General features: G+C 33.2%; 2 protein-coding genes across 2 annotated transcripts; both read left to right on the top strand.

Annotated features, from left to right (window-relative positions):
- The first annotated feature begins 434 nt into the window (after window positions 1-434).
- Window positions 435-23,401, top strand: LOC108913461 (bromodomain-containing protein DDB_G0280777). Its single transcript, XM_018719015.1, has 5 exons — window positions 435-655; window positions 16,500-16,712; window positions 21,201-21,613; window positions 22,112-22,890; window positions 23,008-23,401. The coding sequence occupies exons 1-5, from the start codon at window positions 563-565 to the stop codon at window positions 23,094-23,096; spliced, it is 1,587 nt and encodes a 528-aa protein (XP_018574531.1). The 5' UTR covers window positions 435-562; the 3' UTR covers window positions 23,097-23,401.
- A 2,080-nt stretch (window positions 23,402-25,481) lies between these two features.
- On the top strand, window positions 25,482-25,796 carry LOC108913458 (cytochrome c, testis-specific-like). Its single transcript, XM_018719011.1, has one exon. It carries the CDS (start codon window positions 25,482-25,484, stop codon window positions 25,794-25,796), a length of 315 nt encoding a protein of 104 aa, XP_018574527.1.
- Window positions 25,797-26,393: the final 597 nt, after the last annotated feature.

Raw genomic sequence — 26,393 nt, 5'->3', positions numbered from 1 at the left:
ATAGACGCATAATCTTTGCTTTTTACCACAACTTTATTTGACACTTGCTGCTAATAATCGGTAGATCAAACAATTTTTTGAGAAAGGTGGCATATGGGACTATCTAATTCATCGGTTTCACTTAGTTTGTTTATTTATATTTTCTCCAATGTTTCTAACACCTGCAGAACTGGATACGTAATGCCAAAGCCACTAAAAAAATTACCCCATGCTATTATTATTTGCACGACCCCGTATAACAATCCGTTCCTAATTTATTGTTGCTAAACAATACGTCCCTCGAAAAATTATTTACTTTGTAGCTGCAAAACACGACGACGACGCTGGGATATTATTGCAGCACGAAAATTCATACAATGTTCTACTCTGTTCCATCCATGGTCGTCATCACCAGGTGTCCAAATGGTAGGGGCACCAACTACAAGGCTGAGACTCCAACAGTCCTCTTACCAGTCGGTCACAGCGGCCGGTAAAATAACTATAGTCCACTATTTGCACCTGAAGAACATCCACGCGCTACTTTCTGTTTATTTTCCGAGTGTTTGCAAGTCGAGGCGCCGCTATGGAGAAGGAGCCGCAACCAGAGTCCCTTTCCGCAGTCACCATCAAACCGGAATACGCACCATCCGAGGTCTACTCTTCGGAGCCGCCGCCGGTGAGTTCCAAAATTTTCACCGATCTTTCTATTGCGCGTAAAAAAATTACATATAAATATTTTTCGGAATCGCCACCGATTAGTTAGATAATTTTTATTGTTTCAATTTATTTATGTTATGACAGAATACTAAAAAAAATCTATTTTAGTTACATGATGATCTTTGTCAAATATGACGTTAAAACAAAAATAATAAAATATTTTTCTGTAAAATACTACAATATTTAATGATTTCAATATGTTCAATTTACATTAATCTAACACTTTCGTTTAATCAACACATTTGTCATTGTCGTCCCAAAATTTAATTTTTTCTAAAAACTAAATGTTAATCATTAAGAAAATATTAATGGTTCAGATTTTCCTATAACTATAGCTTCTTTCTTACCTTAAAACAGAAATGAAGCTATACAAATGAAAAACGGATAATGGAAACTTGCGTGAAAAGTTAACAGCTGATTTATCAGATCGTAAATGTGCGACAAGAATGGAACAAACTGATGTAAATTTTAGAAAGCAATATTAATTGATATTTAAGTTCCAGTTGGGCGCTTTTGACTTAAAGAATGGAACAGATGTTATCTAAAAAAGTTCGAATTACCTACTGCAACGACTAACACGAAACGTAGTCTAATTCGTTTTACTCGAAACGATCTTTTTGTTAACAAATTCCAACGCCACTGAAACAGAATTATAAAGTTATGTTTTATGTATTCATAAATAATTGTTAGTTGGTCAACAATAAATTGCTTATTTAATAAATATTTAATATTGGAGAGCGATATTATAGACTAGGAACAGGAAATATTATAAGATAGCAACAATTCAACCATGAAATTGAGACGAATGGTAATTTGGGCATGTAATTCGTGTGAAAGAGAAATGTTTGTATAGGAACAGCTATAATACTTTTTTATAAAGCTAAATAATCAAGTTTTAGGCAGTCTAAACACTGAAACAAGCTCCTCACTTGGTATATCCGCTTGTTTCTGCACTAATTATAACAAAATGTAGCTGTTATGAAACATTGCTTTGCCTTTATGAAACGTTTCTACGCAAGTTGAGACAAAATGTAGAAATAGCAGCACTATTTCTACAGAAAGTTCATTTTTTCAATCTGCAGTAAACAAACAAGTATTGTTGCTAAACAGTTGTTGCGAATTTTTAGACAGGTTTGCGGAAAAACCAAATTGTTTTAAAATTCTGTAGGCTTACTCTTATAAATGGGATCGTCAGTATTCCGTGACTGGGTATAAAATATGTATGAGATCTTAATGTAGCCCAGGAATTGTCAATAGCTTTGCATATAAAGACGTTTACAGTTGCGAGCTGTCGCCAAACGAAGAGAAAACTTAGATCCACATGCTTACCAAAACGAATACCGATAAAAATTTAACAACACCTGATACGCAGTGATAATAATTTTACTATTAGTTGCAGTGACACATTTTCCCAATAAATCGAGAAATAGAAACTACGTCTACAAATTAGAACGGAGATCATTAGCATTTACTTTCTTTTTCTCAGCTCAACACTATCGTTATGTAGATAATTATATTGATTTTGCCCACAATACAGAGGTAAAAACCGATACGCTATCATTAGGAACAGGCTGCCGGTTGTTTTGTTCGCTTCCTGACCGAGACCAAAGCGACCGGATTTTTCTACCAAATAGAAGAGTGGATTTCCTAAACCGTGTCATTCGATTGGTATTCGTTATGAGCACACATTTTTTTAAGGAAGCGAATTAAGCAAACCATTCACGAATGAAGCATAATTGTAGAATGTCAAATGCAGTTACGTCACAAGCGATATTAAAAACTTTTGAATATAACTACCTCCTAGACCGCGAGGAAATATGTTTTAAAGTTAAATAACTTAGGGAAACTTGACAACCACAGTTATGGATCATTGCAGGTAAAAATATTATTTAATCAAAATAAGGACTTGTTTTATTTTTGTATCAACCACAATTGGCTGGGTTCCTTGCAGAGATATTGGGATTACGTAAATTTTCATGGTTATCTAGAGTGTTATGCAAACATCTTTGATGTCACGTGACGTGACGTTTAGAATTTGTTTGTACATGGTTGATTGACAGCCATCTATGGTTGGACATTGAGAAATTGTAAACATTACAATGTGTCGCTGACTTTAGTCACTAATTACGATTTTGTCTTTCCCTACTTTTGAAATGGAATTTTTGAACGAAATAATAATCATATAGGTATTAAATTTTTGATACCAAATAAAAATACATTAACACATTAAATTTATAATGTACCTATAGTAATGTTTTATTTAACTGTGATATTTCTTGGAATTTCTAATTTAACACTTAACGAAATAAATTATGAAATTATCGTGCGGTTTCGGAGCTCTCACGATACAGCGTTGCCTTTAACAAACTTTAAACCAGCTCACACCAACACCTAGATAGATTTCACCAATTTGTTATCTTAAAATACCAAAACAAAGAATAGTATCAGTTTCGAAAATATGTTTAGGGGAACAAAGGAAACAAAGCGATTAGGAAACTGCATTAGTAGAATAGCAATGTAACCGTATACGTTGGGGGGTACTGAAGGCTTGTCCTTGTTGTTATTTTTATGTGTCTATTAAAAAAGTAATAATAATTACAAACTAAACGAACCTGTACTTTATAAGTCTTTCCGTTGACTAAGATCGCTAATTATGCTGCCTTGAATGCAGCGCCTGGTAGAAGTAATGAAGGATAATTTAGTAAAGCAATAGTACAATTTTAAAAACAAGCTAGCAACTTCTTATACAACGTGTATTTTAATAAACAAAACATTCACTCCAAAAGATGATTACGTTTAGATTTCCACAGAGTCTTTCGACACATTCTTCAGCTACAGAGGACGAACGACACCCACCGTACCTTTTAAGGCCTAAAATATCTATTTCTTGGTTGTCTACGTTCGTGATACATGCGTTTTAGTGCCATTTATTTTCATAGTTCTTCCCTTCTCTACACAACCCTACTACTCTAAACATCATTCCTACTTTTATATTTAAATAGACTTCATCCGAAAGATTATTTAAAAACTTGTAAGTAAAGATTCTTGATTTATTCACATTATGTCCATCATTTTTCCTCTTAAGAAAAACGTAGGATGTTTTGAAATATCTTTATGCTTTATGCAACAAATATTGTAGCTTTGAGAATAGAGTATTCAGCTCATAAGCTTCCTAGAGACTTTAGATATACTATTTCAGATACACTTCTATCTTTGTTCTATTCAGAACTCAAGCAAAATATTTGCTTCTTCCGATTCAACGTTTATTATATTATATAAGTTTCAAGACGTAAATGCAACTGCTGTTGTTCGCGCGGGCAATTAAATTACAGTTAAATTGAAAATTAGGGTCAAAAGTGACCACAATACCATGAAATATGTAATTATCCTTTATGAGCGGTCACGAGACAGGAAGTTTACTCTAAATGGCAATTTTATATTGCATAAATATGCATCGAAAATGCTACCGAGGTACAATTTGCTAGAAAATCCTTCATAATTGCGTAAAAATATGATAATAGCTAGAAAATAACTGCTGACTATCATCGAACATCAGTCAAAGTTTCACGAGTAAGTGTTAAAATTAGCTTAATATTTTTAAAACACTGAAAAATAAGGTTTTCCTAAAAATATCCCAGTTCTTGGATGTAAGAGGAGGCAAGCTAATTTTTGCTGGAATATCTTCAGTTCAACTCACATAATAAAAGTGTAGATCTCTAGATCTGGGCGAAGTCCGAAGCATTTTCAAAATTGCAAAAATATTTAAAAAATTTAAAAAAATACCTATTTTATCCGAGTGTTTTACTTATATCTTGGAACCTATGCATTTTGGAAGAATATTGAAGAGGAAAAAAAGTTTTAGAATTGAATTTTGCACAACATACTGTACGTTAAAAATGTTTAAAATGTATTACTGATGTTGCAAAATAGCAATAATTGATGAAAAAAGGCAAAATAATCAAGTTTTTTGGATAATTTTTAAAAAATACTTTAATTGCTCCGAGGGCTTTCTAATTTTGGTAAAAAAAACTATAGAGTATAATAAAACAACACACCAAATTTCATTAAAATGGGTTCTATAGTTTTCGAAAAAGAATTTGTTTTTTAAATTTTGAAAAATTTTTTCGATTTTTCAAAATGTTGCACAGCCTCAAATAAAGCACCTAAATACTTGAAAAATTTTTCACATAGAAAAGACCGCTCAACCTTTCAAATGGTTTTTGAAAAATTTAAATCGGTTGATTAGGATTAGGATTTAGAATTTTTAAAGTTAACACTCTTTTTTTTTATTTTTAAACAATTAAATTACATTTATCAATTTCCAATTTAATTTTTTCAAAATTTTCAAGTATTTAAATGCTTTATTTTTTCAAAAAATTATTGAACCGATTTTAATTAAATTTGGTGTGTTGTTTTATTATACTCTAAGTTTTTTTTACCAAAATTAGAATGCCATCGGTGCAATTACAATATTTTTTAAAATTTATCCAAAAAACTTGATTATCTTGCCTTTTTTTCAATTCTAAAACTTTTTTCCTCTTCAATATTCTTCCAACATGCATAGCTTCCAAGATATAAGTAAAAAACTCACATAAAATAGGCATTTTTTAAAATTTTTGCAATTTTGAAAATGTTCCGGACCTCGCCCAGATCTAGGGATCTACACTTTTATTATGTGAGTTGTACTGAAGGTAATAAAGAAAAAAATTGCTTGCTCCCTCTTACATCCACCTCAAAACAGATCCGCCCTAGTCTATAAAGCGAGTAAGAAATAAAACATTTACAAAACGAAACATGACATGATTTTCAATATTTAAATAAAATTATACGAATACATTTTAGTAGTTCCAGGAACATTTGTTACTGCTGGAATAGCTTCATGACTTCATTGTACAAAAAAATGTCAAGAACCTCTTTGCAAGAGCCACCGAACAAACAAATCGTTAACACATACTAATTAATTTTACGGCAAAATTCTACGAACTGTAAATGGTTTTATTGGTTTAAAACGAGGTAACAGCTACTAGAAACAGATGTTGAAATATAGATTCCTTCAGGTTCGCGACATATGTAAAACTGAGACATAATTTCTTGCAAAAATATGCTGCAAAAAGGCAAAGGTGCGATAATTATTATTTGTCTCGCAAATCAGCGTTTATTCATTTTCTATACGCAAGTTAAAGTAATCAAAAAATAAAAATTTCTAAATATAAATAGGCTAACTACGAACAACAACTCCCGCAAACACTGCGCAAAATCACAATTGCTAAATTTACCAAAAGTTTCATTACACTTTGCAACAGAGATTGTGATATACCAGCCTCGCCTTGAAAAAAATATCCAAACAATTTTAATTCCCAAGAACTTTATTTCCATACAGGGATCAAATTTGGCAAAGCCAAAAACTGCTATTGTTAGTGAAGTATAATTATAAATACGGCACCGTGATCCCCAAAATCGTTTCAAAACTCGGTTTCCTTTTCAAAAACGACCTAGAATGAGAAAAGTTTATAACACTGACAGTTTGCGTGATACATAAAACTATATTAATCTAACCTTCGAATTAATGACGACGAAACTTTCCACTGGTAGATTTATTCTAGAATAGACACATTCATCCGGAACCATCGAGTCTAACTCGTTGTGGAATAATTAAATTAAATCAGTTGACCATTTTACGTTTAGGTGAATACTAGGCATTATTCTTTTGTAATATTTTTAAAAAGAATATCTTTCTATATTTTTTCAAGACATGTTGTACCCACGTGAAGGGAAAATAACATTAAATAAACTTAAGAGAATTGTTTTTTATGTTTTACATATTTTGTGAACAATATTGATCACTACTCCTCTATACTGAAGTCTTATTGTCTGTCTATATTTAAAGTTCGAACCATAAGTTTGATAAAACATGTAAATATATACATTAACCTTCACAGGCAGTGACAGTCCATTATTCCATAATCCGAAGATAGCATGCAGAAGACGCATTCTGAATAATAAGAGCCCGTACAGCAAGAGTTTCTTTCCGCTTTGTGTACTTTTTTCAGTTCTCCCTAAATATTCTTTCTAACTTAATTTTTTTTGTAAGGAAACGTATATAAGTGCTTTATATACAGTAAATTGTACAGATAATAATATTGTATTTAGTTTATACGATTTTATGACCAGATTCGCATCTTTCACGATCGGACTTTCTACCGATCTCTGAGGCTCATTCCTGACTTATCATTCAAGTCTTTTTCCTCGCTTCGCTAGCCCATTGTATGGTAATTTATCTCGGCACGTTCTTGTAAAAAAAATCTAATTGTGGTTTAATTGGATTTTATTGCTATTGTGTAAGTTTCGTTCGTAATATCATGTCGGCGCAATGAAGATCGCTGATTTCAGTAGGTATCTAATAAACAACGGTGTTGTGTTAGTGAAATCATGAGAAACTTTTCGTTCATTAACAGCAAAGCAACGAACTGTTAAATGTATTTTTAGCATCCGAATAATTTCCTTTACAAATTGGGAATTAACAGGAAAAACTGAATACACTATAAAAATACTGGACAACACTGGGTATTTTGATAATTTTACTCATTTGTGATTATATTTAAACGAAAAGTGATTACTTTCACTCAAATATAGGTACTCTTTAAATAAATTCTTCATGTAATCCCGATCACAGTTGATAGGGGCCCGTTAGGTGCTCCAGAGAAGCGTGATCGCCAGGAGAACAAGCCTTAGCCGGCGGCGGCGGGTCTCAGCTGGCGGGTCTCAACCAGGACACAGTGTACCTGTGACAGGTGCAAAGACTTTTTCCATCATCTGCGCATTTTTAAAATATTTTCAGATCAATATTTGTATATGTCGCTTCAATTTGGCGGCATTATTATTATTTGTTATTGTGAAAGACTAAAAAATTATATTTACATGTCTTAAACGCGTCGTTACCTACTTTTCCGTAATTTTTTAGAATAACCGTTCCACTTAATCAAGCTGCTAAATGGTGTACATCATTAGAAAGTCCAGTTTGTCAATTTTTTATATTTATATTCGAATTCACGCGCTACTAAATTTTACTTTTAGTTTTTACTTTCATTTATATCGTCAAATGTATATATTTATCTAACAAATGTCTTAATATTCTGTCTCGAAATGACAAGATCTCAGTGTGAAAGCGAAACATATTAATACATTTTATAATCAAAATAAACATAACTTTCCACAAAACTCTCGACGGAAATTAAAAGATGTTTCCCTCAGTTCCAATTCAACATGCCGTTTCATGATAAATGGTACTAATTGTTCACTGTGTTGGATGTCGTAATCTACCGTACTTCCTTTAACATCTGTCGACACATCTTAATCATTCGAAGTCACATATTGGACACTGACGTCATTCTGGTAGTGACAATTTCCGCTTCTTCAATTAACATCGACTTTATTGTTTACTGAGTCGATTAATATCGAGATGGTTCTTCCTCCTGACGGGTATCAGAAGTTTCTATTCCGCACAAAGGCCACATCAGCATAGCGATATGAGTTCGGTTACTTTCTAAATTGCGAGAAACAACCGATGGTTAAACTCCATCGAATGCAGCGGCGTAGGTGCAGGGAATTTAATGTAAAATAATTTGAAACATTACTAAAAGCTAAACGTATTTCCGAGTCGTTTTTGTTTAGAAGTTGCAAGCATTTTAAAAAATGTAATTTCATATTTCAATCAAAGTAGTCTGATAAAAGTAATGGTTGCTATTATTCAAAGTATTGTAATTTCTAAAAAAAAACCGGAGTTACGTTTAATAAGAAGCTGAAGTTAATAGTTTGGAGACTGTAAATAAAAATAATTTTCTAATTTTCACCTTTGAGGGCCCGTAACATGTTAACGAATGGAAAAAATTCATATGAAAATCTGGCCCCTGTATAGGCACACGTATATTTTTGATATTATTATTTTTTGTGTTTCGAATAATGTAATTTGCACCAACTCTCGTACGCCACTGTTTCCGACGAAACTATCCTCGTAGATCAAGTGATGCTTGACTTCTGACATTTCAAAGTTGACTCTGACTGATTGTGAGTCTTCCTTACACTCCTTTATAACCAATATTGAATCGGAACGGATTCGCAAGCAAATACTCTGGAACTTTGCTGTTCACATATACCATATACCTCGATGTTTGCTAAAAATGTTTGAGGTTGTGTCGCAGAAATACCACATTATATATTATTTGTGGTCGATCGAAGGTTAACAAAAGCAGACTGTGTATTTATAACATTTATTTAGCTCGCAGCGCAAATGGTTGAGTTCGCTGAAGGTTAACAACCATAATAAAACAGAATCTGACGCCTAAAACTTGTGTTTCCATATTCAGTTGGTACATTTACGTGGCATTGTTGACGAATTTTCATTGTTTTGTAGTACCATTGTTGCAGATGTCTTCGAATTCATTAATAAAAAAAATTCTCATCCAACCGAGATGCACAAACTTTGACAAGTTTTTTCTATTAATATTTTCACTGAACTTTTATCATTTTCACGACCTTGTAATTTTAAACTAAGTGATTTACCATTTTAGTTGGTTGAAAAAATAAATTGTGTCTTATTTGGACGAGAGCGATAGACAAATATTAAATCTTTCCGTCTATTCTAGAATATTAAACTTTTCGGCATGGCGATTATTCGTTTACGCTTCTGTTAGTCGTATCCGTAGAAAGGAGGTCCGCTGGAAGGAGATAATCAAGGATTTTAGTAGATGCGGACCATAAAATTATTTATGGTTGCAGCGGGAAGCGCAAATGGTATCGTTTCACGACGTCTGACCAACTTAACGGCAAAGTAAAAATTACGCGCTCTTATTTCCGAGTGATTGATTTATAGCCGCATAAAGAGCTTGTTTGCGAATAGATGTATGGCTATCCACGTCGGGTAGTTGCCGCTACTAGTTCAATGTAGGTAAAGGCAAGAAAGGTGAAGATCTAGAACGACAAGAAAGGTGAAGATCTAGAATATCGCGACAGGATGGTATTGCATTGTTTGAAAATTTATTTTGACAGCATGTATAAATTTGTAACATCAAAATATCAAAGTATTAAAGAAATAACGATTTGTAACTATACCCAAGTCAACAAAAACACACTGAAAAAAAAGTATTTGGATCAAATGAGCAGTAAATGGAATTATTTGCCGTAAATATTACTTTATTCTATTAAGTGTATATATACTTTCGTCAAACTATATGAAATATTTGCTATAATCTATAATCTTTTATAGTTTTTATACACAAAGCCTATTAGGATTTTATATAAATATTTTTTTTCACCAAAACATCTGTTTCCTTTTTTTTAAGTAGGTAAAACTCTAATTTGGTTTCACTTAATATACAGGGTGATTCACAAATGGTGACCAAAAATGACACCTCGTATTCTTTGGTGAATTTTAAGGAGAATCTTTTGTATAAAGTTTTTATCTTCGTTAAAATGATACAGGGTGTTAATATTTTTAAATAATTTAAAAACTAGTAAGTGAAATAATTTGAAATTGTATTTACACATGCATTTATGTAAACATTGTCCAAAACCTGAAGGCTTTTCCTAAAATTTACATGTTCCAGTGGCATATTTTTACAAACAAAACAGTACGCCAGTATTTTCGGATTCCTCTTTCAATTTTCAACAAATTACCACTCTCTTATGTTTTTTCGAAGAAAGCCTGATTTTCGAGTAAAACTTTTGAAAGTACGATTTTTGTTTCAACAGCTGCCTATTTATATTAAAATGTTAACATATATGAACAAAAGTTTACAATTTAGAATTTTTAACTAAAACTTTTAGCAAAACTGTCTTGTAATCTGTGTTACGTGATTGTGTCGTTGTTTTGAAACCCTGAAGAAGATGAGGCGTATATTAATTAATTAGTCTTAGTCATTAAACTTTTGTTGTGGTTATAATGCTGTTAGTTTAGCTAATAAAATTTAGTTCCACTGTCTTAGAAGGAGAAAGAAAGCTTCTATGAATAACTGTGTAGTTCTTGTAGACAGTTTTGATGCTTACAAATTATTTATCAACAATATATTTCTTTATATTCACTATATAGAATTGACAATCACATTTTATATACTAGGGTGGCCCAAACAAAAAACGAATATTTTTTTCTTTCGTCTCTTGTGAAAATATGTTAGTTTATCATGTTTTAAGAGTCCCTCAAAAAAATTGCACAAAAAAATTTTTTTAGAGGTCGCTCAAGAGCACTTAAATTTTGAAAAATTAAAAAATTATAAATATATGATACAGTGCGATAGTAAATTCTGCCTCGAAAAATTTTTTAAGTGTCTCGTGATTTATTTATATTCTTTTGTTCATCAAATACAATAAAAAAAAATATTAGTTCCTTGATATTTATTTTTAGACCTTTAGAAATTAAAATATCGATTTGAAATTTTCACAATCCAGATTTTTTTCAACCTAGAAAATGATAAAATAACGAGGAAAAAAAATCAGTTTTTGACGATTTTGGAAATTTCTAAAAACCTGAGCGACCTCTAAAAAAATTTTTTTTGAGCTGATTTTTTGAGGGGGCTGCGAACAATGCGGGTTTCCCCCTAAATCCGGCCCTGTGGCCGATTGTTGGTAAACATCGGATGGTGTTAACGAACCCAACTTTCTATTCTACAATTGCTCAGAAAGTACAGTCCGTGACACAGAAAATGGCCGGCGCGACTGTACAAGGCACAATATGATACCGGATTCACAGCGAGTGATTAAACATGTGAAAATGTCGGGTACGAGCATAATAATAATTGTTCAAGTATTATGGGTGTTTGAAGATGAGTGTATACAGCGCATGTTACATAATCCCCAGGCTTTGAAATTCGTTTCGAGCTTAAACTTAGGCAAATAAATAAAGTAAACTTTTTAGATACTTTATTTATTTAGTTTTATTTTTATTTTTTTATAGTTTTTAGTATTTAGTTATTTAGTTTTTTTAATTATTTCCTATATACTTGAATGATCTAAAATGAACAGAACATTGATCGTAAATTTTCTAAAAAACCTTCTAATTAAATGTAATAGAAAATTCAGGTAGTTCAATTTTTTTGTTTTTTAATGCATCGCTAATTAAAAACAACCGACGTTAATTCGTATAATTATAAATATTTATTTTTGTCGGCTGTGTGAAATCAGTACCTATCTAAGTAATTATAAAAGCATTTTTTATTTCTTATTTTAATTGCCATTTAATGAAATTAGCAAGACGTGACGTCGACTCTAACAAAGCTCTTTTAATTAATTTTAAAAAATGTTATTTAAATACCGTTCCAATCATCAAAGCAAACAATTTATGACCTACATAATTTTATAACTTATTGAGGAATAAAAAAGTGACGATAAATTTTCTAGTAAATCCTGAGGAATCTAATTTCTTATTGTTCTGAATAACAGCGTTGTGATTTAATCACAGGTTTATTTAGTTTTAGTACGTATTGAAAATTTGAAAAAAACTAACCGTATATTTCTAACAAATTGAAATTTGGCACAACTTACAATTAGTGTCAATAATGCTGGTATAAAAAAAGGGAATACAAGCCAAATGTGAAATATTTTTTAGAAAAGTAGTCCTTATTATCGCTGACAATTTATTATACATATTAAAATACAATAAATAATTAAAATCTACTTAGAAATTCAGTTTATGAAACTTATTGTTCGAGAATACAACTTTAGAAAGCTGGCCTATTGGCAACCAATCGTTGAATACGAATTTTAATTCTGCAAGTGAAAGGATGTTTGCCGACACGAAGAAGATGGCAATGCACGATTTGTGCCATTTAGCTGCACATTGCGATGCACATATGCACGTCTGACGATTTTGCGATTAATTATCGGTATCGGCTTGTCCCCTTTGCTTGCACATCGCCAAGAGGCAACGAAGCTAGAGGGTACCACAAATGCAGTTGCTCATTGCGATCACGCGGGGAAGTCAAAATATAAAACATTTCCCACTAACTACGTGCTGGTACTGAAAGGCTTGGATTATTTACATTTTACAGTATTTTTTTAACCAGAACGTGATTCGGGCATATCGTTTGTTTGTTTATGTAACACAGTGTTATTGAATCTTATTATAAACAAAAACAAATTAGTTCCGTATTGAAAATAATACCAGATTGCATTCTACTCTATTGTTGTCAAACTTATATTGGTTTTGTTTATCACCAGAGTAACAAAAATACAATAGATTGTAAATGCGAAAACACAACTATATAATAACCTTTTTGTTCGATCACAAAATTGCATAGTAACTGTTTGTTCTGTTATCAGAGCTTTCTTTAGCACAAACGGACATTTCTTTTAACAGTAATTTTAGTGAACTGGGGTTTCATTATTTTCCTGTGAAAGTTCCTGTAACAATTAATTTTTCTCCAAGTATTTATTTTGCGTAACTTTTCTCTTAAGCGATTTTTATCAAATTTGGTAGATCGTTACTGATGTATTCAGGAATTGGCAGATAGCATTTTATTCAGAATAAAAGCGAAAATATACACTGTTTTCGAGGAAAAAACCGCATAAAATATACATTTTTCGATTATAAACAGTTATAATTTACAATGCAATTAAAATAATTTTAGTAATAGGAAACGACAAACTGAAAAGAACACGTCATTTATGTCATAATTTACGTTATTGTCACGTTCTTTTGTTATCGTATACTATATATTTTATTTAGAAACTCCTGTTGACTCTGTTTTTACTTCAACAGTAGCACCAAATGTTGGTATGCAAAACACAACCTTTTTATTAGCAGACAGTTTTGCAATAGTTCCAAATAATGTAAATTAATAAATTAAGCCGCTATAAAACAATATCCAGTTTAACCACCGACAGTATAAGTATTAAATAAATAAATAATTAATTATTAGTTACGTTATTGAACATCGTACCTGGTACGAATCGCGCAATCATTCTAAATGAATTTGAAATCTCAAAATATGGTCATGGCTTGCCCATTATTTATATAATCTGGTTATTGTCAGTGGAGGACAAATCAGAAGAAAAACATCGCTTCTATATGAGAATACCCACTTGCATTGTTTTAGACTGCATGTATGTAGGTTATAAAAAATTACCACCTCCTACAACGTATGACTTAATAACTCGGTGCTATTAATTTTCAATGTCACTACGTTTTTTCACGCATTCAGCTTTTACTACGGGTCTTGTCACATAGATTCAATTTGCATTAAAGGACGAGGTGAGTCACTCAAATCCTCTTATGAACATGGGCAAATCCGTTTCATAAAAAAAATTTACGTGTAATTAAAGATGCAGGCCAACACAAAGTTCTGAATAAATGTTATTGTTGCTTATGGCGACGACCTTTCTCCTTAGTTTTCTTATTCGGGAGAGACAGAACGATCACTAAGAGTTAATTTTTTACGAGCTTTCCGCCGACTTGTAAACTTTTATTTCGTTAAAAAATTCTCTTATCCTTCTATCCGTCGTGTTGATGTAAAATGAGGTTCTTGTCCACCATACGAAAGTTCCTACTGCACATTTCAATAACTACCAATACGAAGAAAGTCTGAATGACTGTTAAGTGAAAGCGTACTTTTTATATCTATGAAAGGTTATTCAGGCAAAAGGTTGTAGTTCAACGTTAAGAAAGAGCGTTTAAAAATTAAGTTTCTTTCGAATGGAAAGCGAGAATATTGCTCACTATGACACATAATGTCATAATGAATTATGACAAAATAAAACTCCTGTAGACTGTCGTTTTACATTTCCCCAACTGTAGTTGTTTATAAATGAAGATTAATCCACCTAAAATGTTTAAAATTACACAACTAGATATATCTTCCTTATGCAAATATTTTAAAATACCAGAAACGTTATCCGGTACTTCCGGTGGTAGTTTTAGTTGACCTACGTGATTGGTTACACAAGATTATTTACAGTAGCCTTTTTTTGTTTAAATAAAATGCCAAAACGACCTCTTCAGTACTATTTAACGTCAAGGTGAAAGAAATAAGGACACCGGCTCTTTTTTTTGTTTAACCTTAGAATGAACATATTTCAATCGTGAGATAATTTATTTATCAATTGTAGACAATAGTAATAATACGCAATGATGTTTTATAAACATTATTTCAAACATAATTGACCTAGAAAAATTATCATCACATGTGTTAATCAAAATAATCATGAAATCTCGCTGTATTTTGTTCTGCGGCAGCAGCATTGTGTCTACATTCACCGTACATCAGCAGCATTTAAACCAACTCGTGATTGGTGTTAATATCTTCCATTGTATATAAATCTCCACGTATATTCCAATACAAAATATTTTACTGATTTTATTATGTCCAATTAAAGTTCCGTGTGAATAAAGAAAATATCTATCTATCTATCAACATTCCACGCAATAGTGTAATCTATAAATCAAATTCCAGCAATTGCTTTATAAATAATATGTAACGCGATAGTCGGTAATTAAAATAAATATAATGGGAACACGAGGTACCTAGTACGGAGGTCACTTGGTTTCCGATTTCCACGATATAATTATTTGATGTAACCATGGGTTGCTATAGGAAACAAGACGTGTAATTTCATAATACGAATTAATAAGTGTAGGATTCACTTCCCTACACAAGTTGGAATTTTATATAACTAAATTTGCCCAACCTTGAAAGATTTCTAGTTGATTAACATTTATTTAAATATCCCACAAGTGACTGGTACCTGTTACTTATCGTTTAAATTTAATAACAAACGCTTGCACAGTTATTTTTACTGCAGTGACACATACTGGAATGCTTTTATGGCGTTTGAGTTCTATTAGAAGATTAGAAGGACGTTTCAGTCGCTTTAGACCAGATACATTTATTATATTTACCCGCTCGTCAAAAAAAAAATATTCTTCACATCCTGGTCAGAAACAAGTATTATGAACATGTTACCGGTTGACATTGACCTTCATTGTTACAGATCTGTGGTTACAGAAGATTAGTAGGCAAGAAAAGTGTCAAGTGTTCAAATTCAGATACAATTCAAACTGTTATAAGGGCTACAGGACCTTTCGAAATTAAGAACAAAAAGTTTTTTTGGCAAAACCGATTTATTTTACATCCTTTAGGATGTCGTTAGGTACAAGCCATTTGGATGGCTTCTATAGTCCAGAAAACGCTTTCGTTGCATAGGCAAATGCATTTTTCCGAAAAAATCTGCCACAACTGTCGAATTCCATGAATTTCAATGAAGGATCTGCCTTTCCCACGAATGTAATTGCCAATAGCCCCACTAAAAATACCCATTTTTGAAAAGTCCTGTTTACTTTCGAACACAACTTGTATTTATATCCCGAACATACCTCTTCAAGGTTATTCAGAGTTTACTTAATAAATAAAGAGAGAATTAATTTGTTCGCGCGACTAATTGAATTTATTTAGAAATTAAATAACTTAACTATGCACGCATTTCAAAAATATAATACGTAGGCTGGCAATGCTATGTGAACATCTATTGTTTCTTGGTGATTGCCACATTCCTGCTTGAGTTGAATGCTTATAGAAACATGTTCGTGAATGGCATAGCTTATTTTTTTAATTGGAGATTCCCAACGATTGTTACTAGAAACAGTCTTCTCTCGTCTTAACAATACACAGATTTTCTACATTCCCGTCATTTATCACAAATTATAAACGCTTTTGTCTTAAAACACCTGCTGTGAGTTAAAGTTAATATTCGTCATTTTAATACACGAACTGGAATACAATAAAAACAGGAAAAGTTTAAATTATTATTTTTTTTTTCAGGCATATCACAAACCTCAAAGTGCCGCAGTGCAGGTGGCCAAAATTGTAGCCGTCACGGTGGTCCTCGTGTCTGTAGTGCTGGGAAGCTTCATTCTAGCTTCTGCCTATGTCTCGGCTAACGCCAGCTGCAGGCAGCTGGAGCAGGAGTTGGAGCTGCTGAGCGAAGCTGCAGACCGCTTCCAGCCACCACCACAACCTGAAGCTCTCATCCAGGTACGTAGCTAAGTTGAAAGCGTTGAAATAATGCGTCAGATTTAATTAAAATTCCTATTATCTGCGTTCCTTTGGAACAAAAATGGGAAATGTTTTTGCTGATTCTGCTCCTACAAATCAATGCCGTCACGCCAATGAATTAAGGTCAGCTTTGTTGCTCATCGCATTTTTAGCAGATAGAGGTCCTCATTTCCGTGTTCAAATATTTGTCCGAATAGACAGAATAGCAAATAATGGTCTAACATACATACAAAGCAGGTTAGTACCTTTTCCGTTTCTGAGCAATGATACCATTCTCTTTGGCGATATGGATATCAGTTCGAGGAGTTTGACTTCTTACTGGGTATAACTAGTTGATAAACCGCTGTTCGATAACAGCACTTTGATCTGCCACCTTGAATAAAACCAGCTCAAAGTTCTGATCTGGGTGAGGTCCGGAACATTTTCAAAATTGTAAAAATGTTTAAAAAATTTTAAAAAATTCCTATTCTATCTGAGTTTTTTACTTATATCTTGGAACCTACGCATTTTGGAAGGATATTGAAGAGGAAAAAAGTTTTAGAGTTGAATTTTGCACGATATACTGCAAGTTAAAAATGTTTAAATTTGTTATTGATGTTGCAAAATAGCAATAATTGATAAAAAATGGCAAAATAATCAAGTTTTTTTGGATATTTTTTTTAAATATTTTAATTGCTCCGAGGGCATTCCAATTTTGGTAAAACAAACTTTAGAGTATAATAAAACAACACCAAATTTCATTAAAATCTGTTCGATAGTTTCGAATTTTCAAAATGTTGCACAGCCTCAAATAAAGCATCTAGATACTTGAAAATTTTTTCACATAGAAAAGACGGCTCAACCTTTCAAATGGTTTTTGAGTTGTTTAAAACGGCCACAATAAATTTTTAAAGCTAACATTCTCTTTTTATTTTTAAACAATTAGATTACATTTATCAATTTCCACTTTAGTTTTATTGAAAGATTACAATTTTAAGGTAGGTAGGTACTCGGAAAGACGCTTCTTTTTAAAAAAAGTTAAATACCGTTTATTGGTTCTCGAGATATAAGCGGACAAAATTTATCGGCATTTACCGTTAATTTATAAACAATTTAGCAATAATCTTTGATCCAGTGGCTCCGTTTATCTGAGTTCTAAGTTGGAAAAAATTTTCATGTCCATAAGTTGTCGGCAACATAGATAAATTAGCGGAAAAGCTGTCGCTCGCACGCGCGAAAAGTGACAAGTATCTACATCCTTTATTTGAGGCTGTGCAACATTTTGAAAATTCGAAAATTTTTTTTCAAAATTTTCTTCAAAAACTATCGAACCAATTTTAATGAAATTTGGTGTGTTGTTTTATTATACTATTAAGTTTTTTTAAACAAAATTAGAATGCCCTCGGAGCAATTAAAATATTTTAAAAAATTATCCAAAAAACTTGATTATTTTGCCTTTTTTTTTCATCAATTATTGCTATTTTGTAACATCGGTAATAAATTTAAACATTTTGAACTTACAGTATATTGTGCAAAATTCAATTCTAATACTTTTTTTTCTCTTCAACATTCTTCAAAAATGCATAGGTTCTAAGATAAGTAAAAAACTCAGATAAAATAGGTATTTTTTAAACATTTTTGCAAATTTGAAAATGTTCCGGACCTCGTCCAGATCTAGGGATCTACACTTTTATTATGTAAGTTGTACTGAAGGTAATAAAAAAAAAATATAAAATTTAAATGTTAGTAAACTTATAGGAACTCATTTATAATAATATGTATAAAAGAAGTTGTTTAAAGCTAATCAGTTGGTGCTGAACGAATTATTATTATTAGTAAATAACATATTTTAAGTTATCTAAAACAGATTTACGTATTTGGAAACAATAACTCCCTCAAATTTGTTACTTTCACGAACGGCGTTTGTCTTTTAAATTTCATTATTTATATTTAATTAATATGTATAATGAACTATGTAACATAAAAATTGTATTTATTACTTAATTCTGTCATCTTCGCGGACATTTTCGTCTTTAAGCATTCCTCAAATTCCTTTCAATTCTCGACATTGCTTTACATTGAATGGTTAAGATCAAAACTAATGTTTTTTGACTTTGCTGTTAGTATACTGACATAATTTCAGTGGTCTCTTCGTATTTGTATATCACTATGTATAACTCGTCCTCAAAACCCGACACCAAGAGAACTGCCTACTCAGAAAGGGCTCATAAATATACCCCGCCCGGATAACGGGGTCTTATCCCGAACGCCACTGGGCGTAATTGCAGCTATACCAGCAATTTTCACAATTTATTGCAGATATCTGGTGCAATCAGATATTTAAAAAACCATGACGAATAATTATTTGTCGGAAACTCACGTTCGAAACTATATACAGAGGTCGATAACCTGGCAACTAAAAAACGCAATGAAATCGTTAATTATATAACAAACATTTATAATACAACTTTATAATACAACTCGTTCAATTGCAACTTTGTCATGTTTCCTTTTCAGTTTTGAATTGCGTTATTCAAGTATCAACGTTTCCCGTTCACTAATATTTATGTTATGGTCTGATATAACATACGTTTTTATTTTTACGATGGCAGAATACCAGAAAACACCTCAGCAATGTATCTCCATTATGTTGATATCATTATCTATATCCAGCGAATTTCATTGTTGCATTGTGCATTCGTTGTTGAAATACGCGAATTTATCTATTTTTAATTGCCCGCACACGCGATTGTTGACGTAAAAGCATTTTTTTTGCACAACAAAGTCATCTAGAGGATTTATAAATTAGCGGAAGGCGAAAACATTCTAATCACCCCTTGTTACGCCACTGACTTGATTAGTTCTAATCAACTACCGCCTCGTATTTTTGAAGGTTGCATACGCAATCACATTTTTTATTTCAACCTTGCCTGTTTATTTTTATATTTATTATTATTTATTTTATAGATTGCATTTCATTATCGCCGTTGTTGTGTTTAATATTTCTCCTATAACAAACTCTCGGTTTAACACCAAAACGATGTTGTGAAACGTACCAAGTAAAGAAAAATGCAAACAAGATCGCGGCATTTCGAAACCTCGGCTATAAATCCACTGGATGCGTCATTGACCCAGATGCAGGGAACTGCAAATGTTAAGCTAAAACTGTGTTAATCTCTCGCTTGGAACATCTTCGACGATCATAAAAAACGCCTCAATAACAAACATACAACCAGAAGTTAAGTCTCGCGACCCAGAAGCGCGTAGCGCCATCTCCTGGCTCTTTTTTGATCTGTAAATGCAGGCTATTTGATATTTTGCGATTGGAACTACGGTTGTCGTTATTACTTGTCATTTTTAGACACAGGTATGTAAATAACCTATTAACGGTTGTGCTAAAGATACTATCATCCTTTATCATCATGCACATTGGTTAGTTTTTACACAAAAACTGTAAAGCGTCTAAATTATCTCGAAAAACATACTTGATGTTTATGAGTATCTGGAACAAAATATTTGTTCTAATCCTCCAGGATTGATTGTTCTCCTCTGGCGGTATTCTCTGTGGCTCGCGTAGTTGTAATTTCAAGAAATAATTGGTTGCCATGCATGCAACCAACGTGTGCAATAATCGTCTTCATGAGTAGGCCAACGGTGAAAGCGAGAGGTCTTTACTCTTAACTCTTAAGAAGCGGGTCACAGCTGTTAAGGACGGAGAGCTATATCCGTCGCACTTCTCGGCAATACGAAGTTCTCGCTTACGCAATGACTTTTTTGCCCTACTGACTTGCAAAAACCTGTTTTAATATTGCGTTATGTAAGTCGGGAGCTGAAAATTTTCCCTAATTAAGGAACTTAATCAACCAAATAAGTTCCGGCGACAACTTGCGTCATATTTTGGTTGTTCGACTGTCTGCTCTAGGTGCGAATGGCAAAAAAAATGAATTTTCAAATGCAGTCAGCTGGTAGTCAGGTTATGGGCAGAGAAATGGAAGTTTCATGAATTTTTGGCAAGCAAGGTTTTTAACTCCTTATGTTTAGACGATATTCTCACGCATAGCTACAACAAAAAGCAAAATATAGTAAGGTTTCAAGTACCTACCAATGTTTAGAGAATCTAGTACATCTTTCTGAAGTGGCATTCCTTGTTCATTCATTCATTACATAAATGGAAAGTTGGATCGGAATTCGAAAGATTTGTTTGTGCGAACAACGATTTTAATTGTCCTTAAATTGCATGTCGCACGAAGTAAATAATTACAAAATAACAAATCTCACGAAACGCTACAACCATTACACTAACCTCGAAATTCATAGTTTCCATAAAAATGCATCGCCTGATCATATGCTACAAGCGAGACGCACGAATTCTTTTCTTTCTCTACAAGACTGACCCTTGAATCAGACCGAACTTAAAAAAATATTGCAACAAGTATATTACTTTCATCTTTCATTTCGAGGTGGAATAAAGAATTTTTTCCGTTTCAGGAAGCACCGTTTCCCGTAAAACGCCACTCAGATCCGCTGGAAGCCGAGGAACCCCAAAGAGATACCAAAGAGATCGAGACCAACAACATCGACAATGACGCCGACTCCGATAGCTCGGACAGGAGTTCTGAAAGTTCCGAATCCAACGAAACCGAAGAAGAGGACAGAACCCCAATCCACATTAAGTTACCCTTACAGTTGGACTTCGACGACCTGGCCAGCGCCCTCATCGAAAAGAACCAGAGGTCGCGAATGAACTGTATCGTGGAGAAGAAGCGAGCCGAAGAAGTAGTCGACCATCAGCCTAAGACCATCAGGTTGCCGTTCGGAGTTAATCTGACCACCGATCCTCGTTTGGAGAGGTTGAGCGGAGAACGCATGGTCATCATCTGTGAAAGTGGACACATCCAAAAGTGAGTGAGAGTATTAGAAGATAAATAGTATTTAAAGATGATACATGTAGTGGGTGTCTCAAACTCGATAGTATGGTTCTATTGTGAGGATACAAATGGGATGACATTTCTATCGAAAGTATTATCTTTGGGATTTGACAGAAACGACTAATGACATCAACAATTATCAATCTTTTTTCTAATAAACTTTTATTAGAGAACAGTTTTTTTCTGATTGTTCGTTTTTTATTTCTCATTTCCGCAAAAATAATTTAATTTTGACGAAACTTGGTGAAAAACAAAAATGACTTATCATTAACCTAAATTGTCAATTTGCTTGTCCAATTTTAAACAATTTTAATAAATTTAATAAAAGGAAATTACGTCATAAGTAACAATATAGCATTTACATTAGCACGAAACAACAGTCAGTACTTTGGACTCTGTCACACCACATGCTACGCTTGACATCACTTGTATTAGTAGTTCTCCATTTACTAATTTATTTTCTGCGCGTAGGGCCCAACCCCCACCACCACCTCAGCCCGAGGAAGAAGAAGAAGACACCATCATGATCCAACCAGTGATGATCCCCATTCCACACACGCCCTTCCAAACCCACATGCCCCAACAGATGCAACCCGTCATGCAACAACAAGAACCCCAGCCTTTCCCCATGCGCCCTCCCATGAACCAAATGCACCCCATGGAAACCATGAGGCCACCAATGCCACCCATGATGCAACCACAAGTACAAATCCAAGCCCAGCCACAGCCACAACCCCAGCAGAGCGACTTCCCACCAAATCCCATCCTACACCATATCGTGCAGCAAATCATCGCGCAGAAGATCATGGAGACCGAGAAGGCTAGAGAGGAACAGCAACAACAGCAACAACAGCAGCAGCAGCAGCAACAGCAGCCGCAGCAGCAGCAACCTCAGCTTCAAGAACTGCACACCGTGGTAGAACCACGTCCCCAGCACCGTTTCCAGGTACCTCAGCCTATGGTAGAGCAGAGGTTCCCGATTCCCGAAGAGGTTCTCACTCAGCTCAACAGATTGCCCAATCGCGATGTTATTGTGGCGGTTTCTGAACCGGAATCAGATGAGAATTCTCAAGAAGTACGTTATGTTCAAGAACAAAGGCAGAATGCTGCTGAAATGAACGGCAGACAAGCCTATGCTAGGGGAATCCCCGTACACATCCCGGTACAGATGATGACCCAGGATCAGGAGCAAGAGCAGGAACAAGATCAAGAGCCACAAGCGGTAGCCTCGGAAGAGCCCAGACCCCACTGTAAGTTATCAGAGGATTAAAATTGTTCATTCGCTACGTTCATGTGTAGCTTATTTCAATTTTATCAAGTTTCCTCGAGTAAAATTATTTTTTTTTTAAATACAACTCATATTTCAGATGTTCAGCCTAGATCCGTCCGCTCAGTCGACGCGGTCCTGAAGAAGGACCAGAAAAGGGTGAAACGTTGCGCTTGCGACTGCGTTTAGGAGCCGGGAAGAACGCATACAAAAAAATTAACCTTAATAAGAACATAAGTGGAAATTGCAGTATGAAATAATGTTACTAATTTTTATATTACAATGTAAATATTGGTTTCCTTATAGTAGCGTAACGTGGCTTTACTAGATCTTAGGTCTTCGTGTTAATTTTGTAAACAATGTGTATGGAATAATAGAGTTTAATTGTAAATAAGTGATAGATCGTAACACCTTTTCGGCCCTACCAATGTGATAGTTCTGTATTGTGGCTTCCTGTAAAAACTATATAGAAATAAACAAAATTTATTTTTTACTATTTGCCCGTTCATTTTCCCCATGTTCTAACCACTGCACTGTCGAGATCATATTCCTAAAAAATAACGCGTCGGATAGAATAAGGTCAAGGCAGATACATAACACTCAAACAACAAATACAATTTTAACACGGAATTGTTGAAGAGGAATAAATTAAATGAGTTTAATATCTTCGATGAAAAACAAGTGCTTTAATTTAACTAAATCTATGGCATGATCAGAAGAAAACGTTGTTTTAAACACTATTCCATTGCTCCAATAAATTTTAATAATAGTTCAAATAGTCCAGGCGAAAATAAGGTAAAAGCTCCCAATTTTTTCGGAACTTATCGATTTTCCTGAAAATTTGCATACAAGCTCATCTGACCCCCCACTTCAAAAGTTATATTGTCTAGATGTGTGCTTTTTTCTATTTGGGGGTGAAAACTACCCTTGTGCGAAAAAATTCGGAAATCGCAGATTTACGTATTTTAAAGATTCAATTCATGTTCAAATATATTGGATAAAGTTCCTTTCATGTTTTTTAATATAATTTATGAAATTTAATTACTTTTCAACCCTTAAAAATCCTTAAAAACTACCCTTCCATGGCCAAAAAAATAAAAAAAAGGTTTTAACAGTTTAAAATATTCTTTTGGTGCATTCTCAATGTATTGCATTTCTCTGGTTATTCATTAGAAAGCTTACGACTCATAACAAAGTTGTAACCATTAAAAATTATAAACTTTTTATTGGTTTTCAAATGACATGATATATTGTAACTTATCAGTCACCCAAAAAAACCCTTATGGAAGACCTACCCCTCATAAAAAATCCTACCCTTTATAGAAAAATTTCCTAAAAATTATATGCGAGTATGATGATATAATTATTTTTTTTTAATTTTATTGAATTTATTCTTAATATTTTTTTATTAAATTAATATCGGATACGTTTCTGTATGTATATTATTAAAATACTTACTCAAATCAGTTCTCCAAAATACACAAAGACGATGGTAATTTACCTGCTACGGAAATTTTACCGAAACAATGCGATTAATTTTTTTACCATAACTTTTGTAATTTTAAAGTTATAAATTTACTCAAAAAACCATTTCGTAGGGAATTTAAAACACTTTAATTTTTGTGATTTGCAGTTTTTTTGAGCCCTTCGTTTTTTAGATTTGTAAGCTAAAAGGGCTCAGGAAAGGCAGTCTTGGAGCTTAGTTTTGAGCTTCTAACGGTCATAAAATTTTAAAAAGTAAATTGTTCAGTAAGGAAAAACCTACAATTTCTTATTGTATCATTTTTTTATAACTTTGTTAGTTTTTGAAATATTTTTAAAAAAGGCGATTTAAAAAAAAATTAATTTTATTCAAAAATTAAAAATTTTTTAAATTTAGGTTTCTAAAATCGTTCAGAATCTACATAAATAAATAAATTGCAGAAGGAATACGTTTAATTTTTTTTCCGTCCAGTCATTAATTTTAATACCGATTTTTTTTCTCAAACATCAAGATCATTTTATTTTGATTATAACTTCATTAGTTTTCATGCTAACGACTTCTACCATCACTCAATTTAAAGGTCTTTTCAAGAACTTTAATAGGTGTTATATAAGTTTTCCTCAAAAAACCTTTAATTTTTCCGCTACAGGACGTTGAACTACATTATAACTATCTTCGAAATTGACCTCAACTTCTGGGAGTCATAACTCGGGTTCTATACCATCTACAAGAATGAAAAAAAGCAATCTCTTTGCTATTGAAGTACCTTCATTTTTGCTTATGATAATTTTTTTGATAAAACTTGTAGTTTTTGAGATATTCGCGAAAAATTGCTTATAAATATATTTTTAATAAAAAAATCCCACCCTCCAGAAGGGGTGGCATCCACCCCTAGAGTAAAAGCACACATCGGCACTATATAACATTTGTTTCTTGGGCCATTCCCTAGCTACAGTTCAAATTTTACGTCAATCCATTCCATCCGAAAAATTGGGAGCCAAAATGATTCAGTGACTGGACTATAAGTCGAAAATGCCATAACTGTCACTGTCATTAAGTAACAAATATCTAAATTTTTGTGACCATCAGCTATGGGAGACGCAGGAAATGGTAAGAAAATATTCGAGAGGTCCTGTGCCCAGTGTCACACGGTAGAAAAAGGCGGCAAGCACAAGAACGGCCCTAACTTGAACGGACTTTTCGGCAGGAAAACCGGCCAAGCTGCTGGATTTAGTTACTCGGAAGCCAACAAAAGCAAAGGTATAACTTGGGACGAGTCCACTTTGGACATTTACCTGCAAGATCCCAAGAAGTACATTCCGGGGACGAAAATGGTGTTCCCCGGTCTGAAGAAAGCTAATGAAAGGAAGGATTTGATCGCTTATTTGAAACAAGCTACGAGTTAATCAATATGAAGTAGTAATCTTATTTTTTATTTATATAAGAAAGATTCGATGTATTTATTAGTTGCAGTTTAAAATCTGGAGATAGAATACAACAACAAAAATTTAAACGGAGTATTATTGACAACTAAAATGACCCCAAATTTCATGATGCATTCACGCTGTTTTTAACAGATTCTCTGATTTAATTGGTAACTCAAGATAACCAGCAATTTGCCTTGGTAGTTTTCCAAAGGTATTAATACCAGAACAGAACACTTTCAGTGACTTTCCAATGAATTAAAAAAAAAAACAGAAGGGATATATTACAGTCATCATTGCATAAAGTCTTTTGCTTTGACGAAACTTTTTTGTAAATCCATACATACGACCGAAATATAACAAAAATTTTATATAAGGCTTATCAAATTTCACCCAATGACTTCATATTTCTCAAACATCTTTAGGAGTCCCAAGTTAATGAAACTAAAACAATGGAAGATGTACGACATTTTGCCTACCTTCTAGGTCTGAAACGACCCATTCCGATTAATGAAACTAAAACCACAGCATATACGCTGAGCTAAAACGATGGAAGATGTAAAAGAATTTGCCTACCTT

This window comes from Anoplophora glabripennis, unplaced genomic scaffold (genome assembly GCF_000390285.2).
Source record: "Anoplophora glabripennis isolate ALB-LARVAE unplaced genomic scaffold, Agla_2.0 scaffold711, whole genome shotgun sequence".
Lineage (NCBI taxonomy): Eukaryota > Metazoa > Arthropoda > Insecta > Coleoptera > Cerambycidae > Anoplophora > Anoplophora glabripennis.
Note: the sequence above shows the minus strand (reverse complement) of the source record. Positions and strands in the feature narration are given on the sequence as shown.